We start from the raw sequence: 27,982 nt of genomic DNA on the forward strand, positions 1-27,982 counted from the left end.
GCTAACACAAGTATTTAGGTCCCAGGAATCGTGCATTTATTTTATGTCTACACCCGAGGACAGTTTGGTTCAGAGGAACAGAATACAAACTGACGTGGCAAGAATTAATAGGTCTTTGAAAGCTCTGTGTCATTATATTCCCAAAGGCATTTCTAGACAGATCTTAGCCCAAGTGCTGCCAAAGCCACCATCGATAGTAATGTGCTTGGTGCTCTTGAGAATGAACTTTCCATATTTGCCTCTTTGGAAAATAACTTGGCCCGTTTCCCCTGCACGCCCAAAAAGGCTATAGTCAAAGCAATTTGTGAAACCCTGGCTGCCCTGTGTTCTTCCAAATTTCTGAGGAATAGGAGGGAAATTTTGGGCTGTAATAGGATCAGGTTCTCTTTCTGGAAAATCTGAGATGAAGTAGGACAAGGAGAACCAAAGATGGCCGCTTACAGTCTTTTTGCGGGGATTATCAAGATCCTTGGTGTGCGGAGCAGATAGATAAATAAAATCAATGACTTGTGATATCGTACTTGGTATGAGGTTACCATTGATGACATACATGTTGAAAATGGAAGACAAAAGACAAGATAAGAGTAAACATCTCTTCCTCATAACTTGGCAAGGAGGAAAAGCAAACATGATATGGGAAAATCAGAGGAAGGGAGCAAAGAACCACAGAGCTTTCATTGTGTTTAACATCCGGTTCTTTCTGCGCTCACTGACTCTTCACATGTCGTTCAGACTCAGTCTCATCTGCAGGCACTGAAACCAGACAGTCTCTCTCTACCATTCATGTAAAGTTTTCTCACGCAAAAAATGTCAGAAAATCAAATTTTATAATGTTTAATCTGTTTCAGGTCAAACAACTTAGCCAAACAGTAGCAAAAATACACTGAGAGATGATTGGGCGGATCGGGTTCATCATATTATTCAATACTTATAATAACACATATTTTGACACAAATATTAGTAGCTTTACTGGTAGATAAAAACACGGAAGGTCCTGGAGGTTAAGTAACTAGCTCAACTACCCAACAAAGATCTGAAGCAAGAAAATGTGTTGCTCTAAGTTTAGTGCTTGCTTCCAGGCTTTAAAAGGTTAAGAACCCGGGGCGCCTGGGTGGCGCAGTCGGTTAAGCGTCCGACTTCAGCCAGGTCACGATCTCGCGGTCCGTGAGTTCGAGCCCCGCGTCGGGCTCTGGGCTGATGGCTCGGAGCCTGGAGCCTGTTTCCGATTCTGTGTCTCCCTCTCTCTCTGCCCCTCCCCCGTTCATGCTCTGTCTCTCTCTGTCCCAAAAATAAATAAAAAACGTTGAAAAAAAAAAAAAATTTAAAAAAAAAAAAAAAATAAAATAAAAGGTTAAGAACCCTGAGTAAATGAAAGATTCTACAACTTTGGCATCAAGGACATCAGGGCCCAGTGATTTCCAACTAGTCTACCTCAACGTTATGCCCAGTGTTGACCAAGCTGTACTCAAGAGCTAGCCTGTAGCAATCTACAGCAGGAGATAGCCAGTCGTATCTCTAACCTTGCCCTGTACACACCTTCAGAGACAGATACTAATTGCATTTACGTCTGCCACTATTTAGTTCATCTCTATATAGTAGTTCTCCTGCATAGTCTTAATATTGGTGAAACACAAATCATCTTTTTTTACAGACACTTTTGCTCCACACGTTTAGAAAATTTTTGTCTCCAATTCAAGGTCACAGAGATCTTCTACGTGTTACTCCACATGTCTTGTACCTTTGCATTTCATATAACACTCATATTGCATTCATACATCTAGTCTTCCTGAATGACATGGCACCACGAGTGTGAATTACATGTAAGACATGGACCCTCGAGCCTGAGGGTGGGGAATCCTAAGCAGAAGAATGGCTGAAGGAAAGCCACAGAGCTGATAGGTTCTAGAATATGTTTGGAGAATGGACGTGGACCCAGTGTACCTGGTTGAAAGCTTCTGAGCTTAGGGACACACAGAGAGAAAAGCAAACAAAAGAAAAATAACTCACATGAGGTTCTGGTAGCCACGTGCCGTGCTAAAACTTCACACGTGTTAGCCAAAGTAATATTACATCTTTGCGAAGTACAATATCTTTTTACAAGAGAGACTAAAATAATTAGGGCACAATGTTAAGACCCAGAGATAAAAGCTGTCAGGAATCACCCAGCTCTCCCTGACCCTAAAGCCTATCATTGTACTACCACACTTTCTACCAACGTAGTGATTTCTGAGATCAGCAAATTAGACTCAGATAACTTATGGAAGATTTCTAATAAGCAGGAAGGTTGGATTTCATTCCAAGGAAAATGGGATTTCTTACAAACTTTTGGAGAGGGGAGTGATAGGATCAGAGAGATGCTTCAGGACATTTTTAGCTTCCTCACATGCAAGTGGGCACACGTGGAACCAGCTGGATCTTTTAAGGTGCAGATTGTAATCTGATTCCCAGTATTTTGTTTCTTTGGCTCATGGGACAGCAGTCATGGGTAATTTAGCCCAAGTGTCCAGGCAAAGCTTATGTACTTTCTACAACACCTCACATGTTAAATGCCTTTGCTACACAGGATCAAAAGCACGATGAATGTCACTCATGTACATGAATTCTGAATGGGCCATTTTAGATCATGCCTTCCGCATGCTGGTTTTCATCTCCATGTTTCTCAGGGTAGAGATGAGACGATTCAGCATGGAGGCAATCACTGTGTAAAACCCCACATGTAGAACATAAGGATAGACACAGGGGGCAAAGAACAAAACTACCACCGTTATGTGAGAGTTGCAGGTGGAGCTTTGCAGTAGCCTGAAGAGAAGTGGGTCTTAAGGTTAAATCACATGAGTAGGTAAGAAGCCAGCAGGGCAACAAAATGTCTGCCACCAACATCCCGGAATTAGCAATCGCGAAGACACTAACAACACAAATATCTTTGCATACCTGTTTCAAAAGGGGCTTCACATCACAGATGTGGTGATCTACCTGGTTAGGACCCCCGAAAGGCAAGTTGAGTAAATTTGGTTAAAAGCAACACATTAAATAAAAGGTAAAGCTTGAACTTCTAAATCTGGCAATATATTAGTAACTTGACAGATTATCTGTCCAATTTCTCTGTTATAAAAACTCTATTGAATTACATCTTCCTCATAAACTTTTCTACTTTTCTATCCTTCTGTATATAAGGCCTTTATAATCATTGTAATTTTAGTATTGCATTTACATAGGCTAAAACTATTCGTGTATTTTCATTGTCATTCTGCTCATATAATCTGGTTACACAATCTCTTCCGTTTGTGATATTTCCTGTTTTCAAAGAAAGCATTTATTTTTGCATCTTATTAGAGATACAAATGAACACATTTCATCAAATTTGTTTCAGGTTCGTCTAGAGAATCCTCATGTTCATTTCAAAGATGATCTGTCATTTCCACTCATTTCCATGATTTGTATCAGAGGGTTTTTGATTGAAGTTTGTTTGTTTGAACTAGCTTCTTGTGTAAATAAGAAAGACTCTGGATCTCATAAACAGTGTCTGTCCTCCTAATTTCTGGCATTTTATGATTCAGTTCCTGTATAGATTTTTTTAATGGACCAATATGTAGAAAATCAGTGAGTGTGTTTTTAATATCTTGAGTAATTGATTTCACTCTATGTTTACTATTTCTTATCACTATGTTTCTTACATGTTTCTTCTCAACATATCTTATATGTTTATTTCTTATCATTAAAAAAAATTTTAAGTGTATTTATTTTGAGAAAGAGAAAGAGAGACAGTGAGCACAGTGGCGGGGTGGGGGGTGGGGGGCAGAGAGGAGAGACAGAATCTCCAGCACGCTCCACACCACCAGCCCAGAGCTCAACACAGGGCCCAAACCCATAAACGGCAAGACCACAACAAGAGCTGAGACCAAGAGTCAGACACCCAACTGACTGCACCACCCAGGTGCCCCTTTACTAGTTTATTTTTATTTCCAATGTGAAGTCCAGAGTTAAAACCACAGAATCACTTTACATCATATTTCATTATGCCCACTTCTTGCTATGTAATTAATTTCTAAATACCTCTGGAGTTCATTTAGGTGACCATCCTATCATAAACCAAAATTTGGTCTTAAAATCATGGACTTTAACCGTCTCTTTGCCATACAGAATGGCTCATCGTGTGGTCTGGCCACCAAACCTGCATTTTCTAACGCAAGATAACTCCAATTTTCTTTTTCACATCACAATTCTCGGCTCCTATACCATTGTCTTAACTATGCATATAACTGATTTTGTGCATGTCAACCTGTTCATAACATCTCAAAGCCCACAAAATGAACTCAGTTTTAAGCTTATATTTTGTATGGATGACTTAGAATTTCTTTATAGTTACTATTAAACTCCAAGTCCTATTTCTGTCACTCATAAAATGTTACCAGTGGAAAAATTACTCTGTGAGATGGTTTCCTTTCTCCCCTATCCGTATCTAGCTGCCCCTCTGTTTTGTAAAAAAGATGTTGAGCTCCAATGTTTGATTCCAGACATTTCTCATGGCGTTTTTCATCTCTGAGTTCCTCAGAGTGTAGATGAAGGGATTGAACATCGGAGCGATGATGGTGTAAAACAGAGCAAATACCTTATCGTCAGGGAAAGTGGTTGGAGGTCGAAGGTAGGCAAAGATTGAAGGCCCAAAAAATAAAACTATGACAGTGATATGCGACCCACAGGTAGAGAGGGCTTTGCGCCTTCCTTTGGCTGAATGATTTCTTAAAGTGAATAATATAATGACATAAGAAAAAAACAAGACCACAAATGCCACTAAGGTAACCATTCCTGAATTGGCAACCAAAAGGACACCGGTAACATAGGTGTCAGCACAGGCCACTTTTAGCAAAGGAAAAATGTCACAAAAATAGTGATCAATCTCATTAGGACCACAGAAGGGCAACCTGATTACCAGAAAAAATTGAGGAAAGGAGTGCGCGGCCCCACCAGCCCAAGCAGCTAAGACGAGGAGATTGCACCTTGCTCTGTTCATGACAAGCAGGTAGTGCAGAGGTTTGCAGATGGCAGCGTAGCGATCAAAGGCCATGACGGTGAGGATTAAGACTTCAATCATTCCGAAGAAGTGCATGGTAAAGACCTGTAACATACAGTTACCATAGGAGATGGCTTTTCTTCCCACCAGGAGGTCAGCAATGAATTTGGGTGTAATGCTAGAGGTGAAGCAGATGTCCATACAGGATAAGTGGCTGAGGAAATAGTCCATTGGTTGGTGGAAAAGAGGGCTGCATCGAATAGAGATAAGGATCAGAAGGTTTCCTACCAAGAGAGCAGCATAACAGAATAAGAAGAACACAAAGCAAAATAGTTGTGTGCGCTGGTCATACGAAAGTCCCAAAAGAATGAATTCTGAGACGTTCCTCCGACTCTCCATCTGTTTCAGACTGGCGTATATTATAAACGAATGGGTTAAATACCTGAAAAGAAAGAAAACATGAATCTTTATAAAAAAAATTAGCAGCATGGCAACAATAATTAAAATTCACTAAAAAAGTAAATTGACGCCATTGAATGAGTAAAATTAATTATTCCTGATACATAGATTTACACTTCTTTTTATTTTATTTTAGTCTAGTCTAGTTTAGTTTAAGTTTATTCATTTAATATTTCTGAAAGAGAGAGGAAGAGAGCACAAGCAAGGGAGGGGCAGAGAGAGAGAGGGAGACACAGAATCCTAAGCAGGCTCCAGGCTCTGAGCTGTCAGCACAGAGCCCAACGTAGGGCTTGAACTCACAAACTGTGAGATCATGACCTGAGCTAAAGCCAGACGATAACTTACTGAGCCACCCAGGCACCCCTATTTCTCTCATTTTAGTAATCTATTGTAAATAATTCTATAATGGGGAAAATGATGTTAACTTTTCAACATTAACAATAATGATTATGGAACATTTAAATGTTAGTTTGATGTTAAAGAAATTAGCTATTGTTAATTGTATAAATTAGATAACAAAAAGAGTACAATTTACGTCCTTTTAAAAAAATGGTGCACATTAAAAATGCATGCTTTTATCCATAGAGTCAGCTTTTTTTTTGTTTGTTTTCAGAATGATCTGGACAAATTTCCTGTTTGATTTGGGAGTATCCTTGGGAATAAAAATTTATTAAAAATATGTCAGTTTGTTCTCTATAGTTAAGAGTCTGTTTCTTGGATTTCTCTTTTTCCTCCCCTGTGTTCATCTGTTTTGTTTCTTAAATTCCACATATGGGGATTAAGGACGGCACTTGCTGTGATGAGTACAGGGTGTTGTATGTAAATGTTGAATTGCTAGATTCTACTCCTGAAACGAACATTACACTGTATGCCAACTAATTGGAATTTGATACAAATCTTGAAGAAAAAAGGAAAGAAATACATCAGCTTGAATTGTTTAATTTGTTTAAAGGACGAACTTCCTTGCCCTGTCAATAAACATACCAGTTGCACACCTTATACTAAAATAGTTTTACGTACATTAAAAGCAAAGAATGGTTGAACACTAAGCAGCAAATAGACTGACAATGGATTAAAGTTGTGAGAAATAAACCCAATTTATTCATTTATCCAATTTACAGTTTACAAGTTAAAATTTAAAAAAATGGTTAAAATTAATCTAAATTTGTGATGGCAAGTGATAAATGGAAGATAAAAGGAAATTGCCCAAGCATACGTGCATTGTTCATATTTCATGACTTTTCCTAAGAATTTCACTCTAAGGCGATAAAATTCAACAAAAGACGATGATACGCAAGGTAGCTCCAAGAGAGATTTGTTTCAGCACTCAGCAACTAGATGTTGTATTAATGAATGGATCAAAGATTCGCAAATTTGCTTCTTTTGGACAACCTTGAGATATTATTTCTGTAGGGGGAAATAGTGTGTAGGATAGAGAGAAAGCGCTCCAGGAGCCGTTTTCTCCAGTGCTGAGGACTGAACTGACACTCCATGAGATGCAAACACTATTCCACGCTTTCCACCTTTGTCTGACCCGACGTAGCCACCTTATCTTGGCACTCTGGATGACTCTTAAAACAACAGAGACTATAGGGGCATCTGGGTGGCTCAGTTGGTTAAGTGTCTGACTTGGGCTCAGGACACGATCTCACGGTTCACGAGTGTGAGCTCGGGGTCTGGCTCTCTGCTGTCAGCGTAGAGCCCACTTCAGATCCTCTGTCCCCCCTCTCTCTGCCCCTCCCCTGCTCGCTCTGTCATTCTCTCTCTCTCTCAAAAATAATAAACATTTTTATAAAACCACCAAATGCTACTGTAGCAAAACTATTTAGAAGCCATCAAATCCCATGACACACAAATTCAAACTTTTGTCTTTAAGATCAGTTTAGATGGTGAGTGGGTAATTGGTGTAGCATTTAAAAGGGTCTATACTATGAGAAACGAATTCTGTTTTAAATTATCATTCAACCTCATTTCATCAAGAAGAAAAAAACTCAGTCTCTTCCCACGATGACTTATTACTGCTACAAGGCTTCCTAACCTCTGTATTGTTCTTAACAAACCAAAAATAATTATCAAGTTCATAGTGTTCAATAGTGACCTGTTCTTAAGTAGAGGTTCATAATTTTATGACTTATTGATCAATTTTCTCCTTACCTTATTATAGTTAATGCTGATTCCTAATGTAGGAGATGGCATGCTGTGTACTTTACAGATAGATGTGTTTGCCTAAAACAAATGGACTTAAAGTTAATTGTGAGATATGTCGGTTGGTAAATAACGTAAAATGGATATCACTTGACGTATCCAAACCCCTGATTTTCAATAAAAGAGACTCAGATCAAGATATTCTAAGTAATTGATTAACATCAGAAAGTAATATTCTGTGGAGGACAGATATCTGGACTCCCAGTCAGTCAGGGGCTGTATCCCACGCTTGTGAGCAGAGCAAGAAAACGGGGTGGCCCAAGAGGCCAGCAGTGAGGGGAAACACTTTGAATCACATCCCAATTTTAAAAAGCATGCAAGGTCACAGATTACCAATCACCCAGTCTATGTTTATGAATATTGGGGGGGGGGGGGGGTATAAACATAGGGTCTAGCCTTCTTGATTCCAAATCATTTTGAAATAATTTTAGGTCATTTTTAGCAAAATGTGTATTCCTTCAGACAGGATTTTGGCTTGTTTTCTAGATTATCACAGATGTTTCATCCACAATAGCTCTTAAACTCTGATCCTGAAATCTGGGGAAAGTGCTATTATAATCACTGCTATTAGCTGAAGTAAAAGGGACATGTGGATGCAGCCCAGTGAGAGGATTATTGTCGTTGAAACATGCAGTAGATTCTTGAGCACATCTTCCAATTTGTCAAATAATTGAAATCATAAGTGAAGAGAGGAAGAAATATTAGGCACTCCTTCTAAAGGTGGTTGGAATCACAGAACAAGAAAGATGTAGAAACATGGAGAAGTATAATTACTGAATGGTGAACTGTTTTGATTCAAATTGTGTTTCTATAGAGTAATAATTTGAACGTAAAAAGAAAACCAATTACCTAAATATGTCTACAATATGAAGTGAAATATGCCCTTATATTTGCCCTATTTCACTTTAAATATAGTTATTTAGAATTGAAGCGTAGAGTTTAAAATGGGCAATCTGGCCCATGTTCTGTGAGAAGTCAATCACCCCAGTTGAGTAAAGACACTACGCAAACATTTTTCTTACTAACTTTATTAATGTCTTCCTTTCTTATACACCAATAACTTTTCATAAGAACTCATAAGCAGAATTCACTTTCTCCCCTTCCATGTCATTTATGAACATTGAAGTTATTGCTAACCTCTTAAAGCTTCACGGCCCACATTTATAGAATCGATAAGCTATTACATAAGGCAAAAATATAATGAGGAATAAAAAATAATATGAAATACCCCAGGGTCATACGTGGTTCAAAACTACACATTATCTTCCTTACCCTTTTTCTCTTTTTTTTGAGTGAGGAGTTTCTGAATTTGCCATGCATACATATATAACCAGTCTAACAAGGAAACAAGAAACCTGAAACTATCACTATATGTTAATGAAGATGACCACGATAAATTTCAATTTGGAGCAATCTTTTAGTAAAAAGAAACAAAATTACTCTAAACAATTAGTTGTCTTTAGTCATTTCTTTTTTTTTTTTTTTTTTTTTTGGTGTTTAAAACTTTTTATCAAAGTATAGAAAAGTATGTAATATATAAATCTGAATGACCCAAAAAACACAATCCATTAAAGATAAAGTTGGTAAATTGGACTCCATCAACATTAAAGCTTCTGGTCTTTGGTCATTTCTTAATGCTAACCATTAGCATGCAATTTTCCTGTACTCTAAAAATCCAGTCAGATTATTACTTTATTAGTTTGGTCGTATTGCATAAAAATGCTGCATTTTGACTGTGCTATTAAAACAACAAGAATTATTGCTCTCAAAGTAGTTTCCACTGTAAGTTCATATTTCCTCCTAATGATACCAGAATATAGCCCGCTATAAAGTTAACTTAATTCAATCAAACAAAACTAGTCCATTTTAGGGTAGCAAAATTTTTGAAAGTTAGGAAATAACTCATCATTGGGATATGCAGTCATAAAAGCCTGGCTATTCCTTCATAAGAATATGGGGGAAATATACAAAAGCACCAGAAAAGGACTCAATAAATTTTGCTGAAACTTGATTTCCTTCACTTCGACTCACCTATTCTTGTTCACCTGTGGAATTCTGCCTGCGAATAATGTACAATAAGACTAAAGTTAGCTACATTATTTTTATAGTAATCAAATTATCTTATGCTACCACAGAAAATACAGCGTAAGAATGAAATTAAATGGAATAAATGTAAATAGCATAGAACCACCTCGAAGCAGATGGTGGAGCATCTCCAAAGGAAGCGGCATGGTTAATTCACTGATCATTAGATCTCAGGGACTGTAAGATTAGTTTTAGACCAAATCAGGAGAGCCCCCTCCTGAGGTACTCACTCTACTGATTCTTCTCCAGTGTCTAAAGCTGAAAGAAAAAGGCAGAGATGTATACACCAGTCATGCAAACATGTGTAGGTCAATTCTCCAAAATTATCTTGAGAATCTCAGCATGTCTTAGAACATTTTATACATCTGCAAGGGGAGGGGGGTGGAGTTTAAATATTCATTAACAATCAGGGATGTAAGAAATGGACCTTCAGACTACAAAAAAAAAAAAAGAAAAGAAAAAGAAAAGAAAAACATGAAGTATTTTGAAATTCTTACAAAAACAAACACACATTTTAAGTTTTAGAATGTCATTTATTGTATGCCTATCCCTAAAGGAAAGCTGATTTGGAAAAGCAGAATATAACATACGACAACACAAGAATTTATAGGTCTTTGAAAGTCTTGAGAAATTACATTCCCAGAGGCATTCCTGAACAGATCTTCACCAAAGGCCTCTGTATTGCTCTCCATGAGACTGGCCCTGGTGCCTGTGGGCATTTGGGCATTTTCTGGATATAACTTTACACCTTATCCTTTTTACATCTATCTTTTTTTTAAGAGATAAAGAGAGTGAGGGGGGTGGGGGGGTGGGGAGTGGGCAGAGGGAGAGGGAGGGAGAGAATCTTAAGCAGGTTCCAGGCCTAGTGCAGAGCCTAAAGTGAGGCTTGATCTCATGACCTGAGCCAAAATCAAGAGTTGGACTCTTAACTGAGAAAGGCACCCTAGTACCCCTTTACTTCTTATCTTTGTGTTAGCCTGTGTCCAGCAGTTTCCCTGAAGGTTCCCCAATGCTCTATTCAGACAGAGCAATTCAGAAGCTCTGCCTGCCTTGTGTTCGTCTTCCTTTCCGAAGAAAAATAATATAGCGTGGAATAGTATTAAGCTAGTATTGACGAAGAAAAAATTCACTGAAAATTAAAACATAGAAACATTTATTTGGGCAACTGCAATTGTAATTGGGGAGGCACAGATCCTGGTAGGAACCTAAACTGCGTTCCCAGGAAGACAAAGAGAGGCAGAGTTATAGAGGCAAAAGGCTATGAGTGTAATTCTCATTCAGGTCCCTTCTGCAAAACAGAGATTGGAATTAGGGTAACTGGGATTGGTTGGGTTAATATGCAAATGAAGGATTGGAAGCTTTTAGAAGCAAAGAATGCTGATGACTCAGGTGTCATGAGAAAGAAGGAAGTTATGTCCAGGCTAAAGGCTGCCAGCTCTCTGAAATTTCAAAAATCTTCATGGTTTCTCCAATGCGGATGTGCCTAAATGCTTCCTTACTTATGGCCTCCTGATCCTATTTGTAAAAAAGGACTATCTTAAGTAGGCTTGCTTGCTCCATTTTGGAATTTTCCTTTTCTAGTAGCTTCAGAAAGATCTGACTTGGGGAGAGACACACAGAACCAAACACACACGGTACAGTCCAATATGCATCGTTATCCAGAGTAACGTATGTGGGTAGAGCAGACAGATGAATAAAATTAGTGACCTGTAATATCAGGACTGGAACCCAAGGTATTTGTTGCCAGGGACCAATACTGATGAAATAGATGGTTGGGGAATACAGAACAGAAGAAAAGGAAAGATTCAAGAAGAAACAATCTATTATATATATATATATATATATATATATATATATATATATAATCATTAAGTGAGAATATAATAAAATATGAAGGGATATCCAGTCTCAATATATAGCCCAACTTTTATTCTGTTTACCATTTGGCTTAGTCCTGTGTTACTTCATTTCTGCAGGTTAGTTGGTTCAGTCCAAAATGTGCACACTGATACGAGGTGAACCAATTCTCCTCCCTCATACACAAATTCATATATGAAAAATTTCCTTAATACATGTAAAACTTTAGGAGATCAACTTTTATAGGAAATTATCTGGTACAAAATAACAAAAATAGCTAGAACTTATTGAGAGTTTATTGTGTGCTTTAACTTCCTCGTATCGTTTTATCTCACAACTGAACATCTTGTGAGATAAATAGAGTTAGTTCTGTGGTTCCAATAAGAACACGAGCTTCCAGAAGTTAAAAAGATTCACTCAAAGAGCTACCAAATGAGCATAAGAACAAGAACGCTGTGCCTTCTGTGTGTGAAAGAAACAGGTTTTTACGTCTTTACTGCTGGCTTCCAGGCTTTTAAAGTAGAGTAACCCTGAGGAAATGAGAGATTCTAGCATGTCAGAATGATGGATATCAGAGCTCATGTTTTACTGGTTGTCCATTTCAGTAAAATGCATCTTGTTGACCAAGCTTCACTCAAGCTGGCTTGTGTCAACACACAGAAGGAGGTAGCTGGTCATATCTCTACCCTTAACACAACAACACAGGATCATCCTTATTAGACATGTGTATAAGTGACTCACTTACAACCCCAATCCCTGCATTTGTCTCAGTTCTCTGCTGAGTATTGATTTTGTTCTTTTTACCCTTCTTTTCTAATCCCCTTCTAAAACCTTCTGTTTTATGGAGTACATGGATTTACTTATAAAACCGAGATTTTAAGGGTGCCTGGGTGGTTCAGTTGCTTAAGTGTCTGACTTCAGCTCAGGTCCTCATCTCATAGTTAATGAGTTCGAGCCCCACGTTGGGCTCTGTGCTGACAGCTCAGATCCTGGAGCCTGCTCTAGATTCTGTGTCTCCCTCTTTCTCTGCCCCTCTCCTACTCATGCTGTCCCTCTCTCAAGAATAAATAAACATTTAAAAAAAGATTTAAAAAAACGAGATTCCAGGTATTTTTGAAGTTATTAAGTATTGTTCTACAGACTGGAAAGAGAATTCTAGAAAGAACAACTTACAACTGGATAACTAATCTTAGCTCAGTATATTTTTGGTGGGCTTACTATATAAAATAGTCATGATTTTTTGCCAATAAAATCTTATGAATTCTTGAGAAAAAAACAAATGATAAGAAAATGCTTTGGTTTTGTCGTGTAGCATTCTTTCTGATGGGTTGAGTATTATCTCTGACCCCTCCTCAAGACCATCAACCTGCCCCCTACTACACACACACACAAACACACACACACACACACACACTCACACAGAGAATTATCACACATACACAGGAACAAATATACACACTACATTTCTATTTTAAAAATAATCCAGATATTCTTTGGAGAATTACTATATTAAGCCAGTTCAAACCAAACTATGACTAGACAGACTTCATTTCTATGAAATAGAATGTTTATCTTTGATAATCCACAGGTTTTCCTGGACCCATGGAGAAAAAAAAAGTAATTCGACGTGTGAAAAGTTCTAAGAGTAAAACTATCAAAGGAAGATTTCCTGACATTAGAGCAAACACTATCTCATTTATGTTTTGTCCGGGACTTCCCCTTGGCTCTGGGGCAGGAGTAATTCAATTGAGGAAACTGTGAAAACGATGCAATCGTTCTGCTAAGAAAGGCAAATACTTTCGCAGAGAGAAATGTCTACACAAATGGGATCCAAGACCCAGGCTATGTGATTCAGAGGACAAGGAATAAATGAAAATTAAAATAGTAGTACCTCAAAATGCAGAAAATAAGAAAAAAGATATTATAGGGGGCTGAGAGTCTGTTGGACTTCATCCCTGATTGCTACAGGAAATGTATGTTGAAGTTCTAACCTTTCTGACATTACACATTTTATTATTAATGCATGATAGCTCATAACATAAGGGGAGGTGCTGGATATGTGAGAACAAGGTATAAAGGCCAATAAAAAGAGAAGATAGGATCTTTGAAAGTAGTTCATTACCTGTTAACTTCCAAATTTGCATGGGTTTATTGCTAGAAAACAGATAAAAGAAAATAAATATATACCACTTCTTTGAGTTGGCTCAATCAAACTGGAAAAACACATAAAAAGAAACACTAATATGAGGCATGGGATTTTTTTAAAAGGAGTAGATGTACAGTATCATATCAACAAAAGAACAGGGAGGAAATCAGATATGCTTCTGGTCTGTCCATGAGTCAGCAAAATCTTCTGGAATAAGAAAACATCAAGAGTCTGACTTACAGGTAAGACATGAACACTAAGGCATAGTGGGGGCAACATAAGCAGAGAAGAGAGAAGAAATAGTCATAGCGCTGACAGACTTTAGAGTATGTTTGGAGAATGTAGAGAAGTCCAGTGCAGCTGGTTGAAAGCATCCAAGCACAGGGAATAAATGAAGAAAGGTAGAGAAAGAACGAAAATATGTAACGTTTCCAGCAGCCATATGGCCTGCTAAATCTTCACATGTGTTAGTCAAAGTAATATTGCAACTTTCTTAAGTACAATAGTACTCATTTGGTAGATATTTGAGAAAAGGGGAGGCATATGGGGCACTTGGGTGGCTCGGTCGGTTAAGCGTTGGACTTCAGCTCAGGTCATAATCTCACAGTTCATGAGTTCCAGGCCCATGTCTGGCTCTGTGCTGACAGCGCAGACCTGGAGCCTGCTTCGGATTCTGTGTCTCCCTCTCTCTCTGCCCCTCCCTCGCTTGCACTATCTCTCTCTCTCTCTCTCTCTCTCTCTCTCTCTCTCTCTCTGTATCTCTCCCTCACTCTCAAAATTAACTAAATATTTAAAAAGGGGGGAGGATGCATATATGAAGCAAATTAACAAGACACAGAGATAAAAACACACCAGAGTCAATAATCACCCACCTCTCCCTGGCCCCAATATCTGTCATTGTGACACCATGCTTTATACCAATGTAGTGACTTCTGAGATTAGCAAGTTTGGCCAGGAGAAACTTTCACAAACAGCAAAAGGTTTGGATTTTGTTCCAAGGAATAGAGAGTTCTTTGCATATCTTTGGAGAGAGTAGTGATATGATTGGGCATGTGTTTTAGAAAGGCATTTCTAGCATTCCTCAAACCCATGCAACCATATCTGGAACCAGTTGGAAAGTTTAGAGTGCGGACTACAATCTGAACTGCAGCGACTTCCTTCTTTGGTCTTCTATGTTAGAGAATATTTGGTCCAGCTTCCCCCCAAAAGTTATATGTTTTCTATAACACCTGAAATAATATGCTCTGCGGACACAAAGTTGGAAGTGCACTTAATACCACCTTTACTGGAAATTTGAATGTGCCATTTTAGACCACACCTTCTGCATGGCGATTTGCATCTCCGTGTTTCTCAGGGTATAGATGAGAGGATTCAGCATGGGGGCAATCACCGTGTAAAACACGGAGATTTCCTTATCCTTGTTCTCGCTCCCCGCAGGGAGAACATAGATATAGATACAAGGCACAAAGAATAAAACCACCACCATTATGTGAGAGCTGCAGGTGGAGAGAGCTTTGCGTCGCCCTGCGGAGGAGCGGGTCCTAAGATTATATAATATGAGTATGTAAGAAGCCAACAGGACAGGAAAAACGACAACCACCACCATCCCTGAATTAGCAATCGCTAAGATACTAACAACACGAATGTCTCTGCACACCAGTTTCAAAAGAGGCTTCACATCACATATGTAGTGATCTATCTGATTAGGACCACAGAATGGTAAGTTGAGTACCATGAGCAACAGAGCAATGGAGTGCCAAAAACCCACGGCCCAGGCTGTGAAGATCAACATATTACACCTCTGCCGGTTCATGACAACCGTGTAGTGCAGGGGCTTGACAATGGCAACATAGCGGTCAAAAGCCATGGCCACCAAGATGAATATCTCCACACCCGCCAGCAAGTGGGCAGCAAAGAGCTGGGTCAGACAGTTGTTATAGGAGATGTTTTTTCTTATGGCGCCTAAGTCCCTGAGTAGCCTGGGGACCACGGTGGAGGTGTAGCAGAGATCCATGAGGGAAAGGTGACAGAGAAAGTAGTACATCGGCTGTTCGATTAGATGGCTGCAGGTGATTGTGAGCAAGATGATGAAGTTGCCCATTAAGACAGCCAAGTAACAGAGCAGGAACCAGAAAAAGAACAGGAGCTCCATTTGCTTATTTCCCCACAGACCCATGAAAACAAATTCTGTGACATTGTTCTGATTTTCCATGAGGTTGAGGTGAGTCCAGGGACACAATAGAAATTTAATTCATCTGAAATGATACAGAACATACGACACGTTTAGAGTCCTTTTTGTTTTTTTGGAGGATATTTACACTGAAAAATATGTAGGTCACAAAGGAACTATTGCATTTAATCTTTTAAATCCCTCTGGTTTGATGCCATTATTATATTTCAAATGATACTTAATGAGAGCATACTTTATGCTGGGAGGTTTTACAAACATTTTGCATGCATTTAATTCATAATATCCAAATAGTTACTATTCTGATACTCATTTGACAAGTGGGGGAACAAAAATGGGTGGGTTTGGATAATAATACCAATTCTTTCAGATATAGGTAGCAACCTAAGATATGATCCTGTATCTGATGCTAAGTTGTATGCTCTTGAGAGCTATGCTACATTATCCACTGACCAAATGGACTTCCGTCCATTTTCCACCTCCTTAAACAGTATGTTTTTTTTTCATCTCTAGCATTAACACACAAATAACTGTAAGTAATCCCCTCCCCTTCTCTATGCCATATATAATAATTTATAAAATCCCAACCTAACACCACATTCTGTGCATTGAGTGGAATTAATATTCTTCAAATGAAAGCAAAATCAAGGTTCTTAATTGTAGCAGATAAATAACCTGAATTCATTGATAACAAATCCAGTGACTCTCCTTCTTGGCAGTTTGGTCAAGAGTCAGGACATGGAGATGCAGAAAATAGGTATTTGGAAACACTATTTGGGCATCTGAAAACAGGAACACGGGTTCTTATTATATAAAAGCTTTCCCTTTTTCCTAATCATTCTAAATACACATTTTAGAGGTTGCTGTTAACATGTTAGAAACACTGAGGACAGGTAGTTGTTGTCTGGTACATATCGAAGAACCCAGTGTGATTAAAGAATGTCCTGCATATTTAGCGATGCGTTTAGAACAGTGCAACCACTTAGACAGAGTAGACCCAGGAGCAGAGAGTGAATATGTGGAGACATCACCTTTTACCCATAACCAAGCGTCCTCCGCAGCAAAATCATGATTTTCCTAAAAGACTATTGATGTCTCGGAATTACTTTCACGGTACCAACGGCGGAACAATATGATGTAGTGGACAGATTCTTCATCTGATGATTGTGAAGGTGAGCATCCAGGCTCCCATGTCTTGTTAAGTATTTCTTGTTCACACTGAGCAATCCATTCTCCCTGATCCTCCCCCTTCAGCTGGCACGTGGAACTAAAACTTCTGGATCCAAGAGCAAAAGGAAGTCCATTTAAGAATATACAATAGAAGGCCTTATCATTCTAACTCGTCAGGTCCACAGAAGAGTACCCCCAACAATGTTTGAAGAGGAACAAATAGTTATATAAGAAGATACGTACCAGCATTTTCATCAGCTGATTGCCTTTACCTGTGGATTTTGTATCTGCCACAACGGGACGCATTGAAGAACTTATATTAGACATACATTGAGGTTAAGGAAAAAACATTCTGTTGGTGTAAGTTTGTTCTGATTTCCACATAGAGCTTAGCAAAGTACTTTTATGTATAAATTGAGAATATCCAAGATGAATGTTTGTTTACATGGAAGAATATGATCAGTTAAAGGACATATAGAAATCCCAGAGTAGGTTTTCGTTAAAGTTGTAGAATAAGAACTAGAGAATCAAAACCGTAGAAAATGCAACTTTTGGTTTAGAATGTTTGCCGACATTGGCATAAGCCTCAACATCTAACAGATGGTCCAGTGCTTCTCAACCTACAATGCTTAAATATCAATTGTAAAAATAGAGATCAGTATAGAAAAAGATCCTTCCAAGCAGCTCCCATAAACTCTGTGCCGGGAATCTTCTGGGGAAAAAAAAAAACGAATTCGTAAAATCTCCCTGTGCCTGTTTCTTTCCTTTCCCTTCCCATTTTTTCTCTCCTTCTCACTCTCAAAATATCAACTATACTCACCCTTAGTGTACTCACCCTTCTTCTTGTGATGATAGGAGATGAGAAAATGCCTACACGATGAGAGGAAGTGAGGTGGATGAGATAGGCACAGGGAAGTAGGGTTAGGCTACTATTGACCTTCTCACAGTACATCAGATGGAGATCGTCTGCCTCCAGACCGTGGGTGACAGAAGGTCACCGAAACCATGGAACATGAACCATGGGTAAAGGGGACTGCTGTATTATTGCCCCTGTTTTGCAAATAAGGGAACTTGCATCCAAGGTTACATAAATCCTAAGGGGGAGATCTCCATCTAAACCATTTGTGTATGATTTGGAAGTTTATGCTTTTTTTCATCTATGCTTAGATGTCTTCTCCTAAGTGAAAATAAAGGCTTAAAACCCTCATCAGTTGCACTCCAGCATTTTCCTGAATGCCCTCTCAAAATTGCCACCAGGAAGGGGAGCCTGGGTCGCTCAGTCATTTAAGCATCTGCCTCTTGATTTCAGCTCAAATCAGTATCTCCCAGTTTGTGAGTTCGAGTCCTGTGTCGGGCTCTGTGCTAACAGTGAGGAGCCTGCTCGGGATTCTCTCTGTCCCCCAACCCTCTCAAAATAAATAAATAAACTTTAAAAAACACTAATGAAATTACAGAAGAAATTAAAAATTTTAAGTATGACATCAAATTTTGTATTAAATGAAGACTTGTGGAAATCATAATGATTTCATCTTTATCTATATATTATATGTATTTTTATATATAATATTGTATATAAATGTGAAGGTGATCCTTCTGGCGGTTCCCTTTATTCTCTGTGTCTGTGTTATATTACAGCAGACATGGAGCATCTCCAACTCTCCTGTGAATCTTCCATCCAAAGAGCCTTTCACGAAAACATTGTTGGGAATACCTTGAGTCAAAGCATGAGAGGGTCCTGAGGGGAAATCTCCCACAGGCATTTTACAGAAGCCGATGTGTGTGTGATTATAATTTAAAAAATACAGTCCATGTTATTATAGCAGTCATATAGATGACCTTGAGGCTTACTTCATTTATCTCTAGTAATTCAATACTTCTGAATGTTGTAATACTGATGTAATATGGGCATCTATTTTTCTCTCCCCCTTCTCCTAGAATAATTTCATCAAAGCCTGGAGATATGTATTACGTACACATATAGATTTTAAATTGTTCATATCATGTAATGAGGTAAATATGCAAAGAGAGTATAGAAGAGTAGTAATATTTTACTCATCAACATAGAATCATTGCCATTAGCATGAAGAGTTTGAAATTATCCTCAATGGTTAATTACACCCATTGGAAACTTAGAAGTCATGCACATTGTTTTGTGTTACCAGGTATCATCTAATATTAGGGTACCAGTTAGGATTTAGAAAGTGCCACAATGCATCTTTAGTTATTTTCCTTATTTTAGTTTATTTTTGTTTTACTTTGAGTAAATCAGGTTTAATAAATTGAAGCCCTTAGTTCACGCTAGGTCCATCTAAGGTCTAATTTTATTTTATTTTTTCTGCATTGCTCATTTCCACGTCTGCTTGCCACTTCTGTGCCCCCACTGTACTCAATCATACTCAACTCCATGAGCCCCAGGACCTTGCACATTCCTTGTGACTTTCCTCTAGTTGTCCACGTCTTAAAAATAACCTCTCGCAACACTCCTTAAATAATGGTAGTTGCCTCTGTCTTCTGGCTGCAGACCCTGCTTCATGCATGCACTTAGTAATGTAGCCTCTAAATCCACACAACAAGGTTAGAGAAATCCACATGAGGAAAAATATGAATCCACCTTCACAGTGGAAGATGGCAATGTTCCTTTTTCAATTATTGGTGAGGAGAGAAGGCAGGAAGTTCAGAGGGTCTAAAAGATCTGAACAACAGAACTTAAAATGTATAGAAATGTATGTAAAATTACACATCTAGCAAGGAGTATATATTTTTGCATGCATAGATAGAATATGCATAAAATTGGTTATTAGATTATTTTTAAAAGTCTCACCATATTATAAAGAAGGAAACAATACAAAGTTCTAAGCACAATAAATAGTATAAGTAGGTCTAGATTTAGATACAGGTGGTTCTGAATATAAACACACACACATATATACTATTAGGAAATTACATCTATATTCTGCAAAATAGCTAACAAGTTAAGAAATAAATAATACTGGAAAATTAAAAACCTACCTAGACTTAAACTATAAGGAACCTACTACCTGTCCAGGTTTATAGGATGCAGGGATAGTGGTGCTTTTGAAGAAAATTATAACCTTAACATTTTCATTAGAAACAAAGAAAATCTGAAAAGGATGCTATCTTTAGAAGACAGGAGCACATAAAAAAGTAATAAGGCAAATGCCATATTATTTCACTCGTGTGGAATTTAAGAAACACAACAGATAAACATACGGGAAGGGGGGAAGAGAAGAGAGGAAACAAACCACATACCCTTAATGATAGAGAATAAACTAAGAGTTGGTAGAGGGAGGTGGGTGCGAGAGGGGCTGGATGGGTGATGGGTGTTAAAAAGGGCTCTTGCTGTGATGAGCACTGGGTGCTGCACGGAAGTGATGAACCACTGAATTCTATTCCTGAAACCAATATTGTACTGTATGTTGACTAAAGAAAATATAAATATAAGAAATTTTTAAAAAGTAATAAGAAAAAACATAAGGCAAATCATGGTAGAAATTAAAAGGAAACAAAAAATACAAAAGAAAGAGCAACAAATTTTAATGTGGGATCTTGGAAAAAGCCTTTCAAAATAGTTCAGCTTTTATCAGTATGGATCAGTATAAAATAAAAAAGATAAATATATAACGTTAATGAAGGATAACATAACTACTGATAAAACTGGAGATGAAAAATATAAAATATTATCAACAACTAAATGCCAATAATTTTGAAGGCATACACAAACAAACAAACAAAGATGTTTCTACAAAAAATTATACCCAAACTAACTTCAGAGGAATTACAAAAGATGGCTAGTCTATAACTAGTAAAGAACAGAATTCATTAAAATTAATCCCATAAAAGAAATACCCGTCACAAATGGATTTACAACATTTTATCAAAATAGATTACTCCACTCTTTTATAGAGTTTCTCATAGATGAGTAAAAATCAAACTTTCATCCATTCATTGTGAAAGACTAGGTTTCAAGGAAATACAATTGTTCACTGGTGCCTTTCCTCCTGAAATTAAGACTGTAATAGTGTTAACAAAATATTAAATTACTTTCACTGTGTATAAAAATTAACATTCCTTTACCAAGTATTATCCATTCTATAATACGTTTATTATTAGAAATTTGATAAATATATCCACAAAATTGGAAATTAAAAGTGAAAAACCAAAGAGTCATTTCAACAGATGCAGAAAAAGTACATAATAAACTTATATGTTTAACATATAAATGTTTACCAGTATTAAATTCAAAAGTATATTAATGATATAAAGGAATTTTCTTGACGCTAAAAATAACGGTTCTTAAAAGCTCTACTGAAAACATTATCCTAAAGGAATTAAGTTAGATACCTTCTCCCTACATCAAGAATGAGACAAAATGATGGGGCGCCTGGGTGGCTCAGCCAGTTAAGCATCGGATTCTTGGTTTCTGCTCAGGTCATGATCTCACAGTTCTGAGTTCTAGCCCCACACTGGGCTCTATGTTGGCAGCACGGGGCCTGCTTGGGATCCTCTCTCTCCCTCTCTGTCCGCCTCTCCCCTTCTTGTGCTCTCTGTCTCACAATAAACAAATAAGTGTAGAAAAAAACGAATGAGACAAAATGTTCATTTCTATCGCTATTTCTATTCAACACTATTATGCAGCACAGTAAGACAGAAATCTGATATGCAGGTAATGGGAAGGAGGAAATAAAGTTGATATTATTTGCAGATGACATGATCATTCACATGCAAAATCCAAAAATTTTATAGATATGATTAGAAACAGCAGAGCTGCATAGTGCCAACCATAAGATTAATATACAATATTCAAATACATGTCTATTTGCCATCAATAAACAATAAGAATGTAATTAAAATAGACATGATTTACACTTGTCTTAGATAATGAAATATCAAGCAACTAAGATTTTCTTTAATTTGTTGTGTAGTATTCTGTTGTTCGGCTATGTCACAATTTGCTCATTCATCTACTAGTAAATTGTGAGATTATTTACAATTTTGGGCTATTACAAATAGCCCAAGTTAGAGTCTTTGTATGCACATACGTTTTTGTTATTCTTGCATAAATACCAGCGGAATGTCTGGGCCACATGTTAGGTGTCTGTTTAGCTATTTAAATCACTGCCTAGGATTTCCCAAAGTTTAGGAACTATTAAACCTATTTAAAAGCTACCACAACCAGTGGAATGATTCATGAAGAAAGAAGCTGATATGCTTTGGGAAGAAAACATTGTGGAATTTTAACTTACTCAGCATTTCCCACTTCGCAGCTCAGTTGCAGCCATGGGGATGATGGCCCACCTTCCTCCTGTGGCTTTGCTGGTGCCACAACTTGACCTCGAAAACTTGGGATGGTATGTTTTGCACTTTTGGGGGCGCCCTGAAGAATTGGCTCACTAGCTTGATTTTGTTTCATCTGCCTTAGAGACTTCTAGGGGCTGGAAAGACCTGCAGGACAGATGTTATCAAAAGCATTTGAGCAAATGTACTGGCTACAACTGCCTGAGGCAAAGTATAAGATAAGGAAAGCAGTAAATCGACTGAAAAATTTAGGAAGAATGAGGTTTGGAAAGTAGATACATGTGAGAATAAAGGCCATGAGAACCACCTATGTATATACCAGGGAATCTAGAAAACCATCCGTAGATGCTCAGGGCTGGATGGGGGCTGAGAAATGTTCAAGAAGACACTAAAATATTCACCACTCATGAAAGCAAGAAGTGAAGGCTAAGGCAGAGTTTTAAACAGCCTGGCAAAGTACAGGCATACTTCAGGTATTGTTGACTCAAGTCCAGATCACCGCAATAAAGTGAATATCGCAACAAAGTGAGTCAGTGGCTAGTTTGGTTTCCCAGTGCACATAAACATAAATTCAAGAATTGCTATAAAGCTCCATGATCAATACTGTTTGGTATTGATGAAAAGGTAAACATTGAGACCTTGAAACCAATAGAATGCCCAGAAATAGGCCTAATTATGTGACTTTTTACAAAATGTCAAGTAATAAAATGGGGAAAGTATAAGCTTTTCCACAAATTATACTGGATCAATTGTATATCCACATGAGAAAAAAAATTAATCTTAACCACAATCTCACCTCATACCATGCACAAAAATTAACTCAAAATGACACACAGACCTACATGTCAAAGTTAAATACCCATAGTTAAATCCATAGAAATTCCAGAAGAAACCTTTTTGACCTAAGCAGTACACCAATATTTATTAGATACAAAATAATAGACATTAATCATTAGAAAAAAATTAAAAATTAGTATTCGTCAAACTTTTAAAACTGCTGCTATTCAAGTAACACCATTTTTTAAATGAACAATCTATGGACTAGGAGAAAATTTTGTATATATACATAACATATGTATGACAAAGGCCTGTACTATATATAAAGAACAATTGTCACAGTGATGAGGAAACCAGAACCGTTATTTTTGAATTATGCAAAGGACTTGAACAAAATTGCACAAAACGAGGGTTACAAATGGTCAATAATATGAAAAAAACTCTCATCATTAGCCATCAGGAAAAGAAAATTAAAACCACAGCCATACATCACCACACGTCTCCTAGAATGACTCGAAGGAAAAACTAACAGTACCAAGTGACAAAGATGCGGAGCATCTAGGACTCTCCACTCGTGTTCTGCTGTCTCGCCACAATTTCAGTGCTGCCTAGTATTCTGTACTGACCAGACCATAAGTCCCTAAGATAACTCATTGGGAGCCTTGTAGAGTTTTTATTCACTTCCGTAGCTTCCTGATGCATGTGAAAACCAGCTTTTGGAGTCTTGACTTTAAAGTGGCTGCATGATCTTATGCCCTCATCGATCTAGCTCTCGAGCAATCCTTAGCAGGTTCCAAAAAAGTTTTATTATTGCCAAGGAGACGGAAGTTCTCTCTGTGACGTGAGTCAATGGATTAATTACATCACAAGCCCCCACACTGGAATTATGGCATTTTTCCATTCACAGGACATGTAGCTTTCTTAGACACCCAAGTTTCACATAGAGAAGGGAACTCTCACATGTTTAGGTTCCAAGTACAAGGAATGCAATTCCCTATTCAAAATTGGATATTTGTCAAACATGTCTCTTTAACATGGCTTTAACACAAAGCCTTTCCATCTGAGGAGATAATTAATTCCTGGGAGAGACAGTAGCAGCTACAAGACAAGGTCCTTGAACCTTTATAGAAACCTCTTTAAATATCCATGCAGTGCAAGTTGAAAATGATTTCTGTTGATCACATTTTCCAGAGCAAGATTCATTATGGTTGGAATGACCCATTTGAATGTTTCCTCCATACTTCTTGCCTCTTGCCTATGGGACCAAAGCCATCTGTAGATCTTTTCTCCAAAGTGTTTCAAAAGAATCCTTTCTAAATTCAAATCCCAGGTCTTCTGTAAAAACTTTTTGAGGCTTTGAGCTAGAAGGGAAGCTTTTGACTTATAAAAACACTTCATTAAAAACTGATAATTTGATATGGGATTATTTGAAGAGTCTCTTTCCAAGCGTGTCATATCTTTCATATTGAAAGTTACTTATCTAGAGAAGGTTACTTTGAAGATGGGATTATTTCCAAAACTCTCCAAACATCAGGAAGATCTATGTCTGTAAGGTAAGTGTTCAATATTGCTGATGTGTCTTAAAGATTGTTAATTCCCACATGTATTAAACATTGTTTCAGTCTCTTCAAACATACTAATGGAGTATTTTATCCTCATCCCATTTCTTCAAAAGATAGTTGGTAAATATCATTAACCTAAATTGACAGATGAAGACTTTGAACTTCATGGAATTTAAGCCAACTGTAGAACCCAGCTCTCTGTCACCAGACCACTTACAATTGCAATGAGGTATCTAGTTTAATCATCTAGATTAATCATGAGAGAGAAACAAATATAAATATACTTCTCACATAGAAAAGACTGAAGTATGAATACAAATGACATATATCATCAGCCATTTAGTCCAAGCATGAGTGGAGAATTCTTCTTGGTAACAAAGGCTATGGATAATGGAGTCTGTATGCCTTCTTTAAAAGTAAAATTGGCGTTGATTTTTCCTGAATGCTTGAATAATTAAATTATTGCATAATTATCACTCAACATGTCAACCATTCCATTATCCTAGATGCATAAACGTTGAAAAATAGATGAGAGCCCTCTGTGTGTGCAACACTGTGGCAATCTGCTCAAATATATTTCCATAGTCAATTCTCTTAAAAACCTGTAAGATGGATATTACTAATCTTGCTTTATAGGTGAGGAAACAAAGATGTGACGTGCTAGAAATATAGTCCAGATCAAAGAAGATGCAAGTAGAAGAATCAGGATTCTAATCTGGTCTTTTTGATTTTCAAACCAAAACACTTAACCACATGGCAATCCTTTTCAACATTTTGCAGGTGTTTTGCTTTGGAAGTGGAGTATAGTAGGGAGAACTAGGTCTGAGGGAGAAGTCCAGATAAAAAGATTTTTCAGTGAATGTAATACCACATTTGATAATTGGGAATTTAAACATGTCAGTGTGTGTGTGTGTGTGTGTGTGTGTGTGTGTGTGTGTGTGTGTCTACTAATGAAACCATTTTATATACCCTTGCCTCCAAAGTAGTAATAAAGCAATTATAATTATTGTGGTCATATAAAGAGGAAATTACTAGTTCAATGTTGTTAATTATAAGAAAATAGGGCACGGGTAAGAATTTTAAGGAAAAAATTAACAAATATAATCTGAACTAATCTTGGCTCTGTCCTTAATTAGAATATTGATATTGGCAGGATCTTTAACTTCTCTATGTTTCTATTACATAATGTATAAGACAAGTATTTAAAAAATAGCAGTAATTATCTTACAAGGTTGTAGTGGGGATTATATCAACAGATGTCTACAAAATATTTAGATCCACTAAACGTTTAATTTTAGTTAATATTACTGTTATTATTACCATCAACATAAGTCTCTGAGACTGTTTCCTCATCGCAAAATGTATGAGATAATACCAGCCACACAGGATGTTACCAATATTAAGTAGGATCATATGTACAGAGCACTTGTTACAATGCCACGAACATAGAAATCAGTTATTGAGGTATATAAAAATTGTTAGCAATTGTAATGTTATTGTATTTAGACAACAAGCATTATGAATTATATTTATAGCAGCTTTGGTATACTCTCTTTACATACCCACCACCAATGCCCTGTTCCTCCTATGTCAACTGTTATAAATAATCTCCTAACTGGGCTTTCTGTCTCTGGCTTCTGTCTCCTAACTGAACCTCACCCCACTTCATCCAAGGCACAGTAAGATCTTTACTAAAATAATATCCCTCATTCCCCCTTCCTCAAATTCCTCTTCATTTTTCCACTTGTATTTTCAATTTGTGCCAATGGTTCCCCATTTCCTAAGAGTAAAGGGAAAGCTCCTTAACTTTGCATTCATAGACTTTACATCATGTTCCATCTCCCTTTTCTTACTTAGCTGCCACTATGTGTATGATGCACTATTTTCTGTTAGGCTTTGTCCTCTCAGGTGATTATGTGCACAAATATGGTCTTCTACCTATTTGTTTACAAAAGTTTCTCATGTCTATATGCAACAGAATCTTCACCCCGGAGATAATGTAAGTAATCTCCAAGAACTCAGAACTTATTTTCTATCTCAACAAACCTCATGATAATTCATGACTAAGTAGAATCTAGGAATTTATTATTTACTACATGAAGAAGCTTAAATAATTCAAGGTTGCATTAATCACAAAGGATTTTTTTCAGGTAATGTAATGAAACATAATATGAAAAAATGGAGAAGAACAATGTGACAGAGTTTGTTCTACTGGGGCTCACAGAGAATCCAAAGATGCAGAAAGTCATATTTGTTGTGTTTTTGGCCATCTACATCATCTCTATGGTAGGAAACGTGCTCACTCTGGTCACTATCACTGCCAGCCCATTATTGGGGTCCCCCATGTACTTTTTCTTGGCCTATCTCTCCTTCATTGATGCCTGCTATTCCTCGGTCAACAACCCCAAATTGATCGTAGATTCACTCCGTGAAAAGAAGACCACCCTATTCAATGCATGTATGACCCAAATCTTTGGGGAACACTTCTTTGGAGGTGCTGATGTCATCCTGCTTACGGTGATGGCCTATGACCGCTATGTGGCCATCTGCAAGCCATTGCACTACATGACCATCATGAATCAACGGGTATGTGGCCTGCTAATGGGAGTGGTGTGGGTGGGAGGCTTTCTTCATGCAACCATACAGATCCTCTTTATCATCCCATTACCCTTCTGTGGCCCTAACGTCATAGACCACTTTATGTGTGATCTGAACCCTTTGCTGAAACTTGCCTGCACTGATACGCACACTTTAGGGCTCTTTGTTGCTGCCAACAGTGGTTTCATCTGTGTCTTAAACTTCCTCCTCTTGATGGTCTCCTATGTGGTCATTCTGCGCTCCCTAAGAAACCACAGCTTGGAGGCAAGGCGCAAAGCCCTCTCCACCTGTGCCTCCCACATCACAGTGGTCGTCTTATTCTTTGTGCCCTGCATATTTGTGTACATGAGACCCACAGCTACTTTATCTATTGACAAAGCAGTGGCAGTGTTCTACACTACGATAACTCCCATGTTAAATCCCTTAATCTATACCTTGAGAAATGACCAGATGAAAAATGCCATTAGGAAATTGTGTAGTAGGAAAGCTATTTCAGGGGAGAAATAAATATGCGTGAAGCACAACATTGATTCAATGGAAGCAAGGATCGAAAAGACATTTCGGATGATCTCAGTAAGGAATACCTATAAGATATAGAAGGAAAAAAA

General features: G+C 37.7%; 3 protein-coding genes across 6 annotated transcripts in view; 1 reads left to right on the top strand and 2 right to left on the bottom strand.

Annotated features, from left to right (window-relative positions):
- LOC144612965 (olfactory receptor 4P4-like) overlaps positions 1-23,828 on the bottom strand; it is a 28,751-nt gene extending 4,923 nt beyond the window's left edge. The window contains exon 1 of one of the 2 annotated variants that reach the window (XM_078433475.2): positions 23,750-23,828. The gene's annotated coding sequence lies outside the window, so the exon portion shown is untranslated. Of the gene's footprint in view, positions 1-4,997; positions 5,089-23,749 lie in introns of those variants that run through there. The other variant, XM_078433474.2, reaches the window with a different exon arrangement.
- LOC132676617 (olfactory receptor 4P4-like) lies at positions 4,388-23,825 on the bottom strand. Of its 2 annotated transcripts, none has more exons than XM_081790260.1 (4): positions 23,750-23,825; positions 22,386-22,584; positions 9,991-10,018; positions 4,388-5,453 (listed from the first exon to the last, which is right to left on the bottom strand). In XM_081790260.1, the coding sequence occupies exons 2-4, from the start codon at positions 22,390-22,392 to the stop codon at positions 4,460-4,462; spliced, it is 1,029 nt and encodes a 342-aa protein (XP_081646386.1). In that variant the 5' UTR covers positions 22,393-22,584; positions 23,750-23,825; the 3' UTR covers positions 4,388-4,459. The 2 variants fall into 2 exon arrangements, with proteins under 2 accessions (XP_081646386.1, XP_081646387.1); XM_081790261.1 differs by having other exon boundaries at positions 9,991-10,125.
- Positions 21,725-27,881, top strand: LOC132675693 (olfactory receptor 4C46-like). Of its 2 annotated transcripts, XM_078434023.2 has the most exons (2): positions 21,725-21,736; positions 26,964-27,881. In XM_078434023.2, exons 1-2 carry the CDS (start codon positions 21,725-21,727, stop codon positions 27,879-27,881), a joined length of 930 nt encoding a protein of 309 aa, XP_078290149.1. The 2 variants fall into 2 exon arrangements, with proteins under 2 accessions (XP_078290149.1, XP_060483953.2); XM_060627970.3 differs by lacking the exon at positions 21,725-21,736 and having other exon boundaries at positions 26,940-27,881.
- The last annotated feature ends 101 nt before the right edge of the window (positions 27,882-27,982 follow it).

Source organism: Panthera onca, chromosome D1 (genome assembly GCF_046562875.1).
Source record: "Panthera onca isolate mPanOnc1 chromosome D1, mPanOnc1 haplotype 2, whole genome shotgun sequence".
NCBI classification, from domain to species: Eukaryota; Metazoa; Chordata; class Mammalia; order Carnivora; family Felidae; genus Panthera; species Panthera onca.